The 18,532-nt window shown below is 36.5% G+C and overlaps 2 protein-coding genes across 6 annotated transcripts; one reads left to right on the top strand and one right to left on the bottom strand.

Annotated features, from left to right (window-relative positions):
* Positions 1-403: 403 nt before the first annotated feature.
* On the bottom strand, positions 404-12,100 carry LOC132312936 (polyadenylation and cleavage factor homolog 4-like). Of its 5 annotated transcripts, none has more exons than XR_009483353.1 (8): positions 11,265-12,100; positions 8,770-8,871; positions 7,433-7,690; positions 5,998-6,123; positions 5,465-5,920; positions 2,094-4,106; positions 1,133-1,218; positions 404-903 (listed from the first exon to the last, which is right to left on the bottom strand). XR_009483353.1 is itself a non-coding variant. In XM_059811506.1 (7 exons), exons 1-6 carry the CDS (start codon positions 11,634-11,636, stop codon positions 2,097-2,099), a joined length of 3,324 nt encoding a protein of 1,107 aa, XP_059667489.1. In that variant the 5' UTR covers positions 11,637-12,100; the 3' UTR covers positions 987-1,218; positions 2,094-2,096. The 5 variants fall into 5 exon arrangements, 1 of the variants encoding a protein (XP_059667489.1); XR_009483352.1 differs by having other exon boundaries at positions 404-908; XR_009483351.1 differs by having other exon boundaries at positions 1,044-1,218.
* A 187-nt stretch (positions 12,101-12,287) lies between these two features.
* LOC132312937 (ribosome production factor 2 homolog) lies at positions 12,288-16,854 on the top strand. Its single transcript, XM_059811507.1, has 7 exons — positions 12,288-12,415; positions 13,610-13,692; positions 13,801-14,004; positions 15,473-15,718; positions 15,837-16,076; positions 16,161-16,226; positions 16,440-16,854. Exons 2-7 carry the CDS (start codon positions 13,624-13,626, stop codon positions 16,554-16,556), a joined length of 942 nt encoding a protein of 313 aa, XP_059667490.1. The 5' UTR covers positions 12,288-12,415; positions 13,610-13,623; the 3' UTR covers positions 16,557-16,854.
* Positions 16,855-18,532: the final 1,678 nt, after the last annotated feature.

Consider the following 18,532-nt stretch of genomic DNA (forward strand, 5'->3'; position numbering starts at 1 on the left):
AAATATGTTAGTATGAGAATTGAGAATCACAATGCACCCCCAAACGAGTTAAATGAACTCAATGCATCAACCTTAATTACGCACCGCACCCCTGCTGTGACTATTGCGTCCGCCACGAGAATCACCCTGCATTGTCCTCCTTCACGGAGGACTTGATTTCCTTCTATTTATTTGAGGGCTCTCTTTCCATGGAACAACAGAGATGTCATGAAGTTTTCTGATTTCCTTTCTACCGGAAAATTGATAGAAACTGTATCACAATTTGACAAGAAATCACTTTGTCCGAGTTGCTCCCAATGTCATAACAATGAGCTTCATGGCTAGTGAAAGTATAATCCATGGAACAGATGAAAGTATTAATTCATGCTCACATCGAATTTAAACTCCAAATCCAAATGCACTCTAGTGGCTGATAAGAGAATATGATAAAACCGAGAAAACGTTCAAATCTCCCAACTACAAAAACTCCTAAGTTATTAGTCCTATGCTACAGAACCGAAACATTAAATATTTCCCAGAACCAAGTACTTCGGATAAAACAACAGCGCCTTGCAAAGAACTCAACAGAACCTCAGGCACAGAAAATCCGATGCTTCTGCACTGATTGTCATGTAAGCAACAAAAGCCTACGACCAACATGAGAGAGAGAGAACCACCAGACACTAACAAAAGCCAATAAACACTCTCTTGTGCAGGGGAAGTACAATTTAACATATATATTTTTCCAGAAACATAAACATTCAAATGACAATCAACCAACATGAAACAGATAAACAAGATGGAAAAATAAAAAATGGAAGCTCATTTACTATAGTAATAAGTTGCTTGCCTTCTACTGATTTTGAAGCTGAAAAGTGAACAGAAATGGCCGGAGCTTTCTTGTTTTGCTGCTATCAATGGATACTGAACTGGAGCAAAAAATCTTGCTTTAGCAAAATGAAAAAACAAGCATAAAGAACTACACACCAACCACACGAGAGAAGAAAAATGGTTAATATATCTCTCTTTCATTTCTGCACTGTAAAAAGGAAAAGAGATCGTACAAATAAATAAGCAGATTTTGGCAGCATTTATAAGACAGGTCAATTGACATAGGAGGACTACTTGCACATGCAAGCTATAAATAGTAAACCTGAATTTTCTCCATCAGCTTCTCTACCATTTCCTCCATAATTATGATGGTCTCTCCCTCACCTCAAATCATTACGCATCAGATTCCTGCCACCAGAGTAAGAGATACTATTAGCCATCCATTTATAAAAGGCAAAAATTCCCATCAGCAGCACAAGTACAAAATCCACAATCTGGTTCTAGAATTCCCAAGTGTTCCAGCCATGCATGTCATTTTGCAAAAGGGGCAGACTGGATCATCCAGAGGGACATAATTTTTAGATTTAATTGTTTTCTTTGCAAGTGCAAGTCCTTAATAACAACTTGCTAATAATAACATCGGATACACTTTTTCCCACTGCAAAAGATGACCCACTCAATCCCTGAAAAGTTGAATGTGAAACAGGATGCGAGTCGGTGCTAGAATCTTATTTGCTTCTAAGTCATAAAGCCATAATATAACACATTTAGCCATGAAATGACATGCACCCCTCTTTATAGTTTAGACAACCCCATTGCCCAAAAGTATGAAATAGTTGAGAAATCATTCTTTAGAAACGGAATTCAGCTGGTGGGTGGGTGTCGGATGCTAACAAGACTACCACCCTGTGTCCCCGATGATGAAGAAGATTATAATAATAACCAAGACCATCTAGAGCTACAGAAAGTACCACAACGTTTAGGACCCATCATTTGGACAGCTTTCATTCTGAAGTCCACAATTCATTTTATTATATTTTTAGTGAGTACATGCAGAAAATTTGAACCACCATATTTACCACATTCTTTGGCTAATCAGTAACAAAATATGGTCAATTTCCATAAGGTCAAACAACCAGCATAAAAAGAGCAATCATCTAATAAGATGGGGCAACACAAATGGTTGGACCAACTCCTCGATGGGGCATAGGTAATATATCATCATAAAGGTAAGACTTGCTGACATCCTCCCGAGCATCCTGTTACAAGATCATAAGACTTACCACTCAATCACCGTTGGCCACACCCAAATCATGAAATGAACTTTCTGACATACAGTTTGCATGGACTATAGGACCCTGAGCAGCACCCTCTTTTTGAGTTCCGGTCTTACCATCCGCAGATGGGATAGTCAGGTAAACAGCTCCTTTGAACATCCATTCATCCCTTTCTTGACTGTAAAAATCTTCAAAAAGCTCACCACACAAGGCACATACGCATTGGCTTTCATCTGCAGGAATCATCCGCTCACTCTTCTCCATTTCGTTGTCAGGATCTTTCAAATGACCAGTGGATTCAAATCTAGATGAAAGTTCAATCTTTCCAGCAATCCAATCACCTGAATTTGCATACCATCTCCTTGAAGCCTTGTATAAACTGTTTGATTCAGGATTTCTCAATGCATGCCACTCCAAGTGTCTATCAAGTCGCTCTTGAAGTTTAAGTCTAAGGCCACATATGCCACATTGGTGTGGGAGGTCATCAACCAGTTCACTGATCACAGATGGATGTGATTCCCGGATTACATCTGGCTTAAACTCAAAGCCAATAAGGCTTATTATGTCTGCTGTAGTGGATTGAGGTAAGGCAACAGAATTTTTTACAGCAGGTTCGGAGAAAAGATGCTCATCTTCGGTAGATGAAAGCGGTAAAACAGAAGAAACTGCTTCCGAACTAATGGTAGCAATGCTTGGGATCTGGTTTTCAGATCGGTTAGGCATCTCAGATAGCACAAAAGCAGGTGACTCTGTCTTTTCCGCATGTATCAAACCCTTTGCAACCAATGAGTTCAAAAGACTTGATAGTGGATTAGAGACAGTATTCACCGTGTTTGAAGTTTGTGCTGATACACTAATTGTAAGAGAGGAAGGTGGAGGACCACGTGGCAATGGTGGCCGTTCTACCTTTTCCTGGGTAAGAGTTGAAGAAGCTGAAGTGCTATCATGGGAAGCAGGATTTAATAGAGATGCTGATGCCGCCCTGGGCCCTGCGGATGTAAATTGGGTAGGCGGAGAGCCACTTGGTAGGGGAGGCTGTATACCTGACTTGGAAGACATTGCCCCAGCATCCTCCTGAAAACTCAATTTAGGTAGGCTGCTAGTAACAGCAATATTAGAGAGTATTCCACTCTTCATAACAGCAGCCAACAAACTGCTTGTGCTTGACTGCCCTGGAATTTCTGCAGCGAGAGAATTTGTGTGGTCTGACAAAGAGCTCCCTGTGGTTGAGGGTTTCCCAAGAACTGGGATCTGATGCAGTCGCGGTTTCTGAGTTAGACCAGAAGGTTCAAACTGTGTCATATCTGGCTTTGGCGGCTGTGAAAAGGGAATATTGTGTCTGGATTGAAGAGATGTCATCGACGAAGATGATGTATGTAAGCTTTGAGGCTGCAATTTTAGCAAGTTGCGCGGATGAGTGCTCTGTGGAGGCATTGGCAATGAATCCTGAGACAATTGATTATGAGGTCCCATGTTTGACTTTTGGGGATACTGAGATAATCTTGGATCTGCCCGACGTGGGGGTTTTGGAAGGTCTTGCTCTGCTGAATTGTGCAATAGTTGCTGGGGATTGTATTCAGAGAAAGAAGGTGAGGGAGGACGCTGGAGCATGGTTGACTGTCCAGAAGGTGAAGCAGCTCCTAAAGAGTGTTGTTGGGAAATGATTCCAGAGGAGCCAGACACTGGTTTTGTAGAAAACCCAAAGCTTAAGGCTCCAGTATGAGATGACCCCATTTGTGACTGGAGTGACATTCTGGGCAGAGAAGAACTTGTACTCGTAGACAATCCAATTAAAGAGGTAGGGTGGCCTTCTGAATGACCTGAAATAATTCTACCAGAGCCAGAATGGACGATCCCATCTGCTAAGCGGGGGTCCTGCATCCACGGAAATGAGATCCTATGCCCAAAAGTTGCTTCTTCTTTATGTTCTGTGGATTCCGAATCAGTTGAAGCTTCTCTATTGACCCTTGATCCAACATCATATGTGGTTTGTGGTTCTAGGAGGTGGTTGTCGAAGTCCTGCACATGGAAAATGTAATCTCTATCAAAGGGACAATGTCATTGGGCTGATTCTCTTTAAGGCAGATACAATTACTACAAATAATCCAACTGGTGGAATGTTAGCATAATGACTTGCGTTAAGCAACAAGAAGACACCAATTGTGGCATCACCCAAATAACTTGACTGGAAGGATCAAATACTATTTTTTCAACACTCAAACACTGAGTGAGTGCTGGACAAGAATGCACAAACAAGTACGTATTTAAGGAAAAAGATGGAAAATTACATCTGCAAATATAGCAGTTGTAAGGCAATGCCACAGGACACAAGCCTGTGTGAAGACTGAAAAGAACTAGTTCATAACAATTCCACAGAAGTATCAAATTGCAAATCAATCCTGATCACCATTTTGACCCAAAAGTTAGAGATCCAATAGTTTAAGTCAATAATGATTTTAGAAATAGGGAAAAGGAACACTCGCATACTCAGCCACTAACATATTTTAGATCCAAGTTTCCATATATCCTAAGGAAATATGCTGAGCATTTAATGTTAACAAAGATGATGATCCATGGTCATGGATCATCAAGCAACATAGTACCCATATATTCTAAAAAATTGTTATATTAGAGCAGCCTTATACACGTTGCACAGTTGGATGACTGACTTTTTACAAAGGGAGATTAATGTACACAGTATGCTTATAAGTTATAACATGCATGATTGGTAATATCAAATTTTAAATACGCGCAAAAACATAGAACTTAGCATACCCTATATGAGTCCTTTCTCTTCTTATAAGACACGCGCCTACTTCCCAACTAGAACTTAAGCCTCCACCTATTGACTTTCGGAGTAGCAGAGATACCACTCAAGCTAAAGACTTGGTGGTCGAACTTGGGATACTCTATTAAGTTATTGATATGCTATGAACTTTCCCTAATTTTTTTCCCCAAGAAATTTCATAAGCATCTTATGAGATAAAATTCACTTCTCTTAATGTCACTCTTTGTTAAGCAGAATGGAAAAGAAACAAGAAAGATTTTTTTTGAATTTTTTAGCGTTCTGAACAAAAGAAATAAATTTTTATTCAGGGAAAAAAAAGTTTTGGAACTAGTGTTCAATACAAAAAATCAATAGGTGCTAATTCCTTATGGTAACCATGGACACATTGTGTTATGTGAAACTTGACTTTGTCAAATAACTAGTAAGTGATCTGAAATAAAATAGGGCTCCAAAAATAAGAAATCCTTCTAGAAGTGAGACAGTGTTTCCCCTCAGTTGATTTCTCTAGTAGCAAGTAACGAGTGTGTTTCCAAATGGACAACTAAATCCCAACCGTTTAAAAGACCAATTACTATTTTTGAATGCTTACCAATCTTTCAGAATCATCAGATGTCCAACGATCTTTCCTCAAGCTATTGGCAGCACCATGATCTGTCGTTCTAGAGTTTATATCATCCCACATGTACTCCTCTTCCTCAGAGTTCTTCCAGCTCCTGTTCATCACACTGCTGCTTCTACTTGCAATTCTCTGTGTTGGCTTTATATTTGCATCAGATTTTGCAGATCTGGGGGCCGGGTAACCTGGAAATCCATGTTCATAATCAAAACCATTCCTTTGGCTGGATATTTTATCCGCAATATTGCCACCAGCTCCGTACCAAGGCTTGTCAAATCCTTGTTCCACAACCTTATCACTGGCTCTTCCAATCCCCAAGCCTGAGTGCCGGGGAATATCAGAACCATATTCATAATCCCCACCTGCTGCACCAATTTTTTTCTCCCGAACAGGCTCATTTAGGGCATCTCTATGAGGAAGTTGAGTATTCTGCAAAATTTTCAATACCATGAAACCACAGGAAGGGGTATATAAAAATAGAAAAATCAAAAAATCACTTTCCATACACGCATCTTAGCTGGAGGATCCGTCCACGACTTCCCTGAACTCATACTGGTGGTTCTGTCTAGCCTCTCTACATCCTCAGGTGAATCAACCATGCTCCCAATAATACCATCAGCTCCTGTTTTTGCCTTTACACACGCAAAGACAAGTGAATGAGATGGAATTTAAATGGAAAAATGATCCGTTTGAAAGTTTTGCATGAATTACCCAATGTAATTAAAAACTGAAATATTTTTGAAATTTTCAACAGGCAAGAGCATCCATTTAGATTCCTAGGGAGGAGAACCATCCATCTTTCACATGTGCTCTATTGTAAGTTCACGTGTGTGTATGGATGTGTTTGTGTGTTTCTTACATCATATGTGTTCATGTGCAGTCTGCACTGGTTAAATGTCATCACTAGAATAGCAAATGCTAATATCCATGACACAGATATGACTTGCCAGCCAGGAAAATCAACTTAAATAAGCAATCACAGAAGTTAATCCAAGACGATCGTCAAGACACTTTATTTTTTATAATAAGGACAAAAGGAGAATAATTTGTGACCAGGACAATGTGAAGATATTTTTTAAGGCTATCTTAAAGGTTTCAACATTCAAATATCCAGAGTTCTTTTTGGACATTATAGAGAGGATAACAGGATTAAAACAACTCTGAAAAGAAACCAAAAATGAGATCCTAATTTTATGCTATGAGAAACAATACCTATACATACGATCACTCTGGTAAGGCATTAAGAATCTACTAAAGAATGTCTACATAAGGACTAGAATGAAAGTAATAACTAGTCAATTAGTATTAAAAATCTGTTTAACAGGTATATTATGCAGAAACGTTTCGAAAGTTCATATAAAAGAGTAATATCAATGATTTTTCCGCATGCTAATAAGAGGAAAATTCCAAGATTGATCCCTAATCAAAAGCTTGCAAAGAAAAATAGTTTCTTGGGGCATGTTTGGCGTCCCACAATATCTAGACACACTGTCATTTACGTAATATTTATGTGCATATTGTTGATATATAACCATTTATGTTGCCATTACGCAAAGTGGATACATCAATCATAAATGAAGTTAAATTTCTTAAATCCTAGGGGTCCCAAACCATTCCAATATGTTTGATTTAATTTGCCAAAACTTAAAATTATACTTCTTAGTTAAGAATTATTTTGACAAATGGATATTAAATGTAATGTTCTAATTTCTAAATAATACTCTTAACTAATATGGTATGGTATAGGAAGCATACAGTACACAAATCAATAGGAACTTTACAAAGTCTTCCACTTAATATAAGAAATGATAGCAAGGGATTTTTTTTTTTTTTTTTTTTTTTGAAAAAAATTAAGTATAAGAAATGATAGTAAGGTTATCAGTTAAATTCGATACACATACACAAATATAATTAAAAATAATTATATTTTTTTGCCCTTACCCTGCTTGACTGCTGAAGACGCCTTGCCTCTAGATACTTGGGATTTACATGAATGCTATGTGGTTGGCGCTGAGACTGAGAATCAGCTCTAGAAGCAGTAGGTCCTGAAGACGAACCATTGGCAGCGGTAACAAAACCAAGTTCTTTCTCAATCATCTGAAGTGACTGAGGAGGGAAGACACCTTTCCAAGTTCCAAAAAGATGCCGCATACCGGAATGTATTGAAGAGTCAACTTGTCTATATGCCTTGCAGAATACCTAGAAGATGCACCAAAATGTTGGGCAACTGACAAGTGATAACTAATGTAACATCAAGCATTAAAAGCAAAAAAAGTTGAAAAACATGGCGAAGATGCATTAAAGTCACAACGTTATTCTGTAGTCGCTAGAAGTCTGGGTGCAACTCGGGCAGATCGAGGGGTGGCCTTCTTAACCCAAAGTTTAAAACAACCAGAGCCCCAAATGAAAAAGAAAGCGCTTTTGTAAAGATGTGTATCGTTTGCAGTCCCGACATTCCGACTCCAAAATGACATCTGTTCTCACGGTGCTTGCATTCCAATGATTTTGATACTCAATCTCCATACAGAACCCATGTTCAAAATTTTGAACTCGGATTGAGCTAGGGTAAGAAGGCTAAAAATATGGTTGATTTGGGATCAGCCTAGAGTTGTGTTCCTCATACACCAAAAAAAAAAAATTCAAAACTGAATATTAATATATACAAATTTATAAGCAAATTCTCAAGAGACTGTACTCCAAAGGGTTAAGATACAATACATCAAAATTTAAAGAAAAAGAAACTGAGAAAGAAGGTTAATCACAATTATAAATATATTTTTTTTGATAAGTTAATCACAATTATAAATATATAAAATATTTTAAAATTATATATATAAATATAGTTATATATATAAAGCCACGCCAAAATTCAGGTTTGAATTGTGTTCGGCTGTCTAACTCCTCAACCCAAGCCAAACCCAAATTAATTTTGGATTGACATTTTTCAGTGAACGCCCAATCCTAATTGTTAACATGGTTGCCTAAGCAGCTAAGCCCATGAAAAATTCGGTTTGGTTCGGGTTGACCTGCTCAAGTTGCACCCCTAGCTAGAAGAGAAGTAATCATTAGTGGACAGACCCCATGGGATGGGAAGAATAAAGGTAAATGGTAATCTTTATTCTTCCAGTAGTAAATTTACATGGAGTAAAAAATGGAGCATTGTTAGTGTAGCATTCTCAAGTATTCCACTAATGAGGGTGTAGCATATATACAAAATGTAGCACTTTTCAGAAAGGACAATACATAAAGCGAAACTCCGCATGGAATAATATTCTCACCTCAGGTAGCCTGGCAGCAAAGTATTTAATGTAGTCCTTGCCAATATTCTTCACAATGCTGTCTAAAAGATAAAGTGATGGCAGTTTTTGTTCACTGGGAACCTGCAAATAGTTTTTAGGATCAGATGATATGCCATAGTGAGCAACTAATATATCTTTGGGACTACAAACCAGAAGCACAGAATTCAGTAGAAATTGACTGACAACTCCCAAAAACCATTTGATGAAAATACAATAGCAATCAAATCAAGAAAATATCATCTGATTCAATAATCCATTTTTTCAAAAATTCTTTACTGACCAGAATTCCAAGCATTTGTAGTAAGAGAAGAATAATAATAACAACAGCACCAACATAAGGGCAACTAAACATAAAAAGCTTTCATTCTTGTTAAAAATAAATATCACATTCCACCCCCTTAGCACATGCCCATTTTTATAATTTATGATAAGATTGCAGTAACTCAATTTTTGGAAAGTGCTGCAAATACAGGCTTCCTGTACTCCTTTATCATATTGCATTAAGACTACTTCTATTGTTTTCACAGAAGGGACCTTTCTGTTTCTTTTTAATTTAGGACTTTATCCCATATCACTGTGTCTATCATATATTTTAAATGTTTCATAAACGCTGTTATTGAAAAGCAGCAGCTATTTTATCAACATCTTCCATTATACAAAACACTACCACCTCTCAACCAGCAGCTCACATAAAGTTAAACAGGTATCAACCATGCACCAACTCATCTGCCACTATGGCATTATGTATCTTTGAAAAGGTATCGTCATCCACTCCAGCAAACCTTAAAATTATTCTTAATACGGAGTCATCACATCATCTTCAAAGAGACAAGGACATTGATTTAATCGCTATGATATAATTAACTTATAAAAACAAAACAAACAAGTAAAATTCAGAGCTGTGAAATCTAGAGTATTCTTCTAACACATCTCCAAGAAGAAATAAACAAGAGCACTGATCAGAATGCTGTAGAATTAGTACATCTGACCGACTTAAAAAGAAGCTTAATAATTCTAAAGTTCAATCATGATTCCAGATATAGATGACAATGATGCAGAACTTCAACCTGCCACCAGTAAAATTCGGAAAGGAGTATAATATTCTCAATTTATCTTTGCAGGTTCATATCATAGAGCATATACACCAAAACGAAAAGTTGACACCAAATGCAATCATATGCTCCCCATGATACCAATAGAAGACCAATTTCTTCCAGAGTACATACATTTATAAAGCAAAAAAGGCCCAAAGCAAATCCAGATGATCTTTTTTTCCCAGAGTACATACATTTATAGTGCAAAAAAGGCACAAAGCGAATCCAGAAGATCATTTTTTTTCCAGAGTACATACATATATAATGCAAAAAAGGCCCAAAGCAAATCCATTTGCGCACCAAGCCCCATAAACAAGAAAACAAACACAAAAAAAGCAAACACCAGAGACATATAAGAACTGATGGCTCGAAATAGTAAAAACTCTGAAAAAAACAGATTCCATGGTTTCTGCTGCATATCTCATCGAAAATTCAAAAGTTCTACCCCTTTAGCAAATAAAGGACTATTCCCATAAAAAAATTAAAAGTGAAAATTGATGCAGCTTCTGTGCCAAACCAAAGCCACAATGATAAAATCATAAAACAGATTCCATCTGAATTAGTCCATATCCTTTTTAGCTTGCAAATATCATATTGTACAAAACTCAAATCCTCCTAGGAAGGCGGCTCTCTTGATATGCAACCACGGAAAAATGCTTCCATATGCTGTTAAATATTCACTTTAAATTTAATACAATAATACATACAATACATAAGTCTTCCATATCCAAAAATGAGTGCAAATGAATACAATGAAGCTATGTAGCTACAACTAGCAATTATGTACGGGATGAAGCTTACATGAGAACCGGCAGGGAACAAAAAAAAATATATGAAATAAAAAATCCCAAAATAACTTTATCAATCCAAAAGGTATAATTTTTCTCAGTAGCCAGAAGTTTCACAGCATGTGGGCAGAGGACTAAAGATGGCACCAAGGCAACATCCAGAAGTTGAAACAGTTTTAAAATGAATCAGAATGAAAATCAGTTTTATAAATTAATTCCCTATTGCTCATCATTGTCATCATAACTCTGGATGCTTGGGTCCTAAAAATCACAACAATACACTGTAGACAAAGATGAGAATTTACTGTTTGGAGAAGTCCATATCCACACCCAATCTCAAAATGCTCAATACACAACAGAGTAATTTAGAGAAACCATAAAGAATCCATTAATCCCGATATCTATTTACAATTAAACTCTCGCCATTTCACTAAATTATATGCATAAACAATAAGGCACTGATTGCATAACACCAATTCAGCTACATGTAATCTAGTTCAAGAAGGAAAAAAAATCCAATTTTTCTTACAATTCAACCAACTTATCACTAAATTTAACACACAAACAGCTACACAGTGTAAACTGGAATCACCTCAAGGATATTCGTGCAGACAGTTGAGGTGATCGCTTTCGCGGCATGCAAGTTCTCGCCGGCAATTATTGTCAAGTTAGTAATAATGGGTTTGGAATTGAATGTCAGCTCCGCAATCGCAGTCTTGTACCGACTAACAAGCTCGTGATGTTGCTGTTGTTGCTGTTGAAATGGTCCACGTACTGAACCACCACTCTCTGAATCTCTCTCTCTTTCATTCGACCGAAATTTTGACAACATTGAACCACTTGTTCCAGCAGCCGCAAAAGGCCGGCCATTCAAATTGCGATCGGCCTCTTCGGCCAATCTGGGTTTCTTGGGGCCCGGTTCTCTAGATCTATCGAATGATCTACGTGAACTCTCCATCTCCATCACCAAAGATACATACCAATAATAATTCAAAATTTAAACAATTCAAAGCCCTAGCCCTAACCCTAGATCATTCTAGGTTACATAATACAAGCAAATTTCGAAAAATAAAAATGGAAACTGTATCGAGCTTATTATAACCCAAAAAGGACCTCATAGAAATGAAGCCTTACAAATCAGAAAGCCCAATCCTAACCCCAATATAAATACAGAGAAACAAAGTACATGTATTGATACCAAAAAAAAAAATCGAATCTTTCACTATATTTATTGCGATTTGAGCTAGGATTGACTGAAAGCTCGAACTCGTCTCCTATTCGATTTGAGATATAGGGTTTTCAATTCGGCTCACGTCAATCCCTTTATCCATCTGGTATCAATTGAAACATGATGCGGCTGATATATAACCAATTAACTGTGTGTGTGTGTGTGTATTATATACATATATTGTGAGAGAGATGGTGAGAGGTGGTGGTGGACGACAAGAGTAGGAGAGAATATATGGTATAATTGGGTCTCATGCGGCCCAAGTCGATCTGGATTGGGTTTGGTTGTCCGAAGTATAAGAAAGAAAAAGTTTTCAAGTCGGTCGGGCCCAACCCAAGTTAAGGGCGGGCTTGGGCTGTAGTTCCTGTTTCTAGACCTAGAAGTCACAAGTGGGATGAAGGTATCGGATAGATAGAAGGACTACTCACTCGATAACTAGGAAGAACGCCGCTCGTCCGCGACTCTTGCTTTGGTCTCGCCGACATCGCCGATCACCTTCACCCCCATAGACGAAGGTAAAGATTCTACACCCTGCTTCTGCTTTCTCTCTCACACACAAAAACACAATTTGTGTGAGATGTCTGAGATAGACATATGTATGTTTGTGTGCGTGTACATGTGTGTGTCTGTGTGATTGGGAACGATGAATAGCATATGGGTGCGTGTCAATACCTTTTCCTCTCTTGAAAACATTAGAAATAAACCCTAATATTTTGCTCTGTATAACCTATACCGTTCTCCATTGATCCAAGATGACAGTAATATATTATTCTTCATTTATAAATTTTTTATCCCATTCAGGAAAAAATAAAAATAAAATATTACAGTAATAATAATAATTCAAACACAAACACAAACACAAACACAAACACGGTGAATAACTAGTTGCTTTACTGATATGCTTTCAATGTAAATTGGCTGTATTAGATGAAATGTGTGATTTTACATCCTTTAGTTTTAGTGCTTTTGTGTTCTAATCATTCAAACACACTTTTATGTCATGTTGCTGACAACAAAGTTGTAGACTACCCATCCTTCACTCGGGCGTAGCCAGAAATTCTAATGTGGGGGTCAGATTTTTAGATATTTAACTAAAATTTAAAAAAAAAAAAAAATTATAAATCAATTGTAATATAATTTTGTTTAAGGGTTTGTCATAGTATATATACCTTGAAAATATCTATAAAAAAATAAAAATAAAAAATGAGAAAAATACAACTTCAAACTGATATGAGAAAGAAAAATATAGAGAAGAAGAAACGATTAGTTACAATTAAAAGGAAAAGAGGTACTTCATCAATTGTTTCAGTTCGGAAAAAAATTGCGTACTTTGATTCCACTTCGGGAAAGACATATCATTATTACCTAAATGAAATATTAGAAAAAAATAATGATTTTTAACTGAACAAAACCTTTGAAGTTTAAACTAAACATGATTGTTACTTTAGTAACTTGTACAAATATACTTTAGTAACTTGTACAAATATTTACAGAGTTTGTCATTTAGCAAGTGAAATTTTTAATGAATTTTAGGAATTATTTTAATAAATTAATTATTATTTAGGGGTAGTAATAAAAATTTAAAAATCTTTTGGGGGGGACATGGCCCCCCTTGCCCATCCTTATCTCTGCCCCTGCCCTAATTGGAATGTTTAACATTTTAAGTCTTTGTTGTAATTACTGTATCTTGCCCAATTTTCTGGTTGCAGACTTGCAGTTAATAATGTTGGAAATAAGGACTCCCAAACAAGGAAGAGCCAGACGGGAGATAGAGAAACGTGCCCCTAAACTTGTGAGTTTTCTATGGTTTTCTTTGAAGTCATTGAGAACTATTCTTCTCTTTTTAAAAAAAAAAAAAATTAGGAAATAAGTATTTTGATTATAAAAATGTGTTTTGCAGGTTGAAAATGGGAAGAAGACCCTAATACTTCATGGCACAAAAACCAGCAATACCGTAAATGCTGTATTAACGGAAATCTATCACCTTAAAAAGGATAATTCTGTTAAGTATTCTCGGAGGAATGATAACATCAGGCCATTTGAGAGTGGTGGTGAAACTTCTTTAGAGTTTTTCTCGCTCAAAACTGATTGCAGTCTTTTTGTGGTAAGCTGAAAACTATGTAGCATCAGTATTTTCTTAGTCATTTTACTTTCTCTACTTCTTTTTTAGCCTTCTTTAATATATTCAGAAAATGTTTACTTTCCTGAGTTAATTGAACAGATTCTAAGTGAAAGTTTTTTCGAAGTGGTAAGGTTGACTGTGTAATTGTCTTCTAACAAGTCATAGCCACTCCACCATATGTGTAGTACTATTTTTTAAATATGTTTGAAGCTCCACATCATCTCCTTAATTTATATGTTTTGATGTACATTATTTGATTGTTGTTCTTCTTCTTCCTCTTGTTCTTTTTGTGTCTCATCTCTTCAGTGTATGTTCTGCTTGATGTTTTCTTTTTAGTGATTGCCATTTTAAAGTTCAAGTTGGATCATTTGGAAATCTGTTTTGCAGTTAAATTGTGCTATATATCCAATCCACCTTAGCTTGATAGTTGATACCTGTGATCTATCCCCAGTTAAGACTCTGCAATAAAAGTTCCACTTGAACATGGCAAACAACCAAATGCCATCCTTTGCTTGGCGGTCAACAGTGACTAGACTATATCTCAGGTGCTGAGACAACATATTAATAGGCTTCAAGTGGTCACTTAGTTATATTTTATGATAATATTAGTCCTTAAGTTCCTTGATGGGACAACATTTGAAGTAGTTAGAGTTGCTAGTCTGAAGTGGTACCAATATGTGTAAACAACAATGTGATAGTTATGATGAAACCATTTTAAAACAAATTGAACTCACTGATGATTAGGAAAATGGATGTCCAAAGTAGTTTAATGATTCTGAGACTTGTACCATTATACCATGTAAATTTTTTTAGCTCCTCATCAACTTCTTGGCCCTAATACTTTTTGTTTACTAATCACCACTTACAAGAAACAACTATTTTATATGTTAGGGAGTTTGAGTAGGCTCTTTCCTGGTGCGGATCTTTTAGTGAAGGAAATGTGATCTAAATCATTTGCTTAAATTTTACATTTCATCTCGTTAATGACACTTACAATTTGGATGTTCTTTTATATTATTTGTTTCTTAGGTAATATATTATAAAGCTGTTTCAACCCTTCAATTAAGAATTATAGTTATATATTTTCATTTTGCTCATATCTACTTATGGATGATGAATGTCCCTTTTCCTGGTTTTTAGCATAATCTTTGTTGCCAATATGATTGTTTTGTATGCACAACCTTTCCCCCTTATTCCCTGTTTATATTACCTGAAGAACAGAATTGAATGTCTTAAATACCAATATTAATACTTTTATTTATAGGATCAGGAGATGGTTGCACACGTTATTCCTGCACATTATACATTTATCTTTCACCCTTGAATTCTGTCACACCTATACAGGATAAATGGGAGTGTGTAAATAAGCTATTATAAGGGTGTTTCTTTCCTACTGCTAATTTTGTTAGTGTGACATCTATCCCAATGTATTCTGTGGCTATATTTGCAGTATGGTTCTCACTCAAAGAAGCGGCCTGACAATCTTGTTATAGGGCGAACTTATGATCACCATATTTATGATCTTGTAGAGGTTGGAATTGAAAATTTCAAAAGCATGGAGTCATTCTCATATGATAAGAAATGGGCTCCCCAAATTGGTTCAAAACCTTTCTTTGCTTTTATCGGTGAAGGATTTGAGAGTGTGGAAGAGCTGAAACATTTGAAGGAAGTGTTGCTTGATTTGTTCCGAGGAGTGGTATATCTCTGCTGTTTTTCCCCTCCTTTTCCATTGTCTTTATTTATTTTTTTGTTTTCTTTTTTCTTCTTTGAATTTGGAGATTATTATAAGAAGCATGGATTTGATTGATGTGCAGGTTGTTTCAAATTTAAACCTTTCTGGGTTGGACCGTGTTTATGTGTGCACTGCTGTCTCTTCAAATAAGGTGTTCTTTACTCATTGTGGTCTGCGCCTTAAAAAATCTGGTACCATAGTCCCAAGGATGGAGCTTGTTGAAGTTGGCCCGTCCATGGATTTGGTAGTTCGGCGGCATCGTCTTCCTGATGACAATTTGAAGAAAGAGGCTATGAAGGCAGCTCCTATACTGGCTAAGAAGGTTTGACTAATTAAATCTCTCTCTCCCCCTCTTTTTCTTTCTCTCTTAAAGTGTTCTAAATGACAGTCCTGTTTTCATTTCCAGGAGAAAAATGTTAGCCGAGATGCAATACAGGGGAAAATTGGGAAGATATATATTCCAGACCAACAGGTAAGAATGATAACAGTTATATTTAGCGGTGGTTGCATCGACCGGAAATACCCAAGTACTTTAGTTGCGGAATATGATTGGTTACCAAACGTAGACGAAACACTGCATGTGTAGTAATGCTTCCCCTAAAAGTCCGATCTGTCATTCTGCTGACTGTATCTTACCAGCAGTCGTGTCTTTTCCACAACTTTTAATGATTTTCCTTGTGTCCAGGTTGGTGAGACGGCACTACCTAACAAATCGAAGGGGCTAAAGAGGGAGCGTCGGGAAGCTAAGATGAAAGGTGACCCAAACAAGCATGTTGTGAAGAAGCAGAAGCAAGATTCTTAACAATCCTATTTGACCCTTGATCGGCTGTAGATGCTGTTGTTGAGGCAATGCAATTTTGTTCAGAACTGAAGGGTTTTAACAGATATCCAGATAGGTTTCTTTACTTTCTATTTATATGTTTCACTTCCTTTTGCAATCAATTGTGAGTGGGTATGTATCGAATTAGCATATCACTGCATTCAATTTAATCAGAGTTTTGATACTGATAATTTGTTATGTCACAGCTGAACAAAAACAATGTGTACTTAATTATGCACATGCACATGCTTTGTTTATGCAGACCATACCTATTTTATCACTACCAACTGGTTAATGTGTTCATGATCACATGTGGCACGCCAATTCGGGGCGTCTAAATTCATTACAAATTGGTGTTTTTTTCAATAGATAACTAGGCAAACATTTTTTTTTGTATACAAAATAAAATAAAAGAATTAATTCTGTTTTTCAAGGGATATGTTAAGAATTTAAATTCCTGTAAAATACAATTGTAGAAAGGTAAATTATATTCACCTCTCCTCAAACATAGCATGATTAAATGGGTGGGCTTGTTCGTGGTGTTAGTGTAAATTTGTTTTCTTAAGGTTAAATGTAATCGTATTATTTTAGTGGAAAGTGGAGCTAAACACCAATTATGATAAATAAAAGGCTAAAAGGAGATATCACTTAACTAAATGCAGGTTAAAAGGAAATATCACTTAACTAAAGCCAATAATGAACTTTGATTTTGCTGAATCAAGTAGATTTTGGTCTTGTAATTTTCTAAACTATTAAAGTAGAAAAAGTCTTTCTTGAGAATAGTCTTTTAACTTTTATTATGCGGTTAGTTTAAATTTTTGAAAAAAAATGCCATAGGAAAAATTGATACATCCTATTAATGTAACTTACCTATTAGAGGGGCCAGATTTTGGCGACCCAGTCTGCTCCACTGGGCTCTCCAAAATCTAGCCCAGAAAAATAACAATCCAAATTCTGGTCCATATGGCAATCCACGGGCCCGCATGCATAAAATTGTGCTTTTTAAATATTCTCAGAAGTACTGTAGCAGTGCTTCCAAGAGCACCTGCACCGGGCTCTTCAAAGCCCATTTTCAGTGAGCCAATGGACTGTTGGGGCGTGCAGTGAACTAGCCAAAATTGTAGGGCCCAAATTTGCTCGCGGTATTCAGTGAGCCAACCCGTGATCGTTGGAATTTTTTTTTTTGTTTATTCCTAATGCAAAACGGCGCCGTTTTGCATTAGGCAGTTTTTGTTTTATTCTGCAACAGCTCCGTACATTACCATCGTTTTGCATTAGGCAGTTTTTGTTTTGTTCTGCAACGGCTCTGTATAGTACCAAACAGTGTCTTAAGGCACTGTTTGGTAGAATTTTTTTTTTCGAAAAAACCTAAAAATAGGTTATTTAGAGCTCTTTTTAAATGTGTAGACTAAATAGTGTATTTGGCCGTTAAGGCACTGTTTGGCCAAACAGTGCCTTAATGGCTATAATTTAAAAAAAAAGTTCAAAAAATCAAAATTTTTAACTTTATTCAAAAAAAAAAAAAAATTAAAAATAAAAATTTTAAACTCTCTATAAATACCCCAACTCCTACCATCGCTCATCACATCTAACACATTTCTATTATCTACCATTCAACTTATTTCTTCTTCTATTTTCTCAATCTTAGCTATTATTTTCAAAGTCATTTCGATTCCATGGATCCTCGTCATCTATTTTATTATAACACCCAATTCAACCCATCAAACGATGAGTTTTTGCCATTTCCCGAAGACAATATCAATTTTTATGGAGGAAATTCTCAATTTTCTTCTCATCAACCATCCCAACCTTCTTATCAATCATCCCAAACTTCTCATAATGATTGTGGTACTAGTGTTCCACAATCAAGTAACTCAAAAGCTTCGCCAAAACAATCGGTTATCCGACCTACTAATTGGACCAAGGCTGAAGATGAGGCTTTATGTTGAGCGTGGATG

Source organism: Cornus florida, unplaced genomic scaffold, assembly GCF_030987335.1.
Source record: "Cornus florida cultivar Cherokee Brave unplaced genomic scaffold, ASM3098733v1 CherokeeBrave_3.0.0_Hap2_Chr06, whole genome shotgun sequence".
Taxonomy (NCBI): Eukaryota; Viridiplantae; Streptophyta; class Magnoliopsida; order Cornales; family Cornaceae; genus Cornus; species Cornus florida.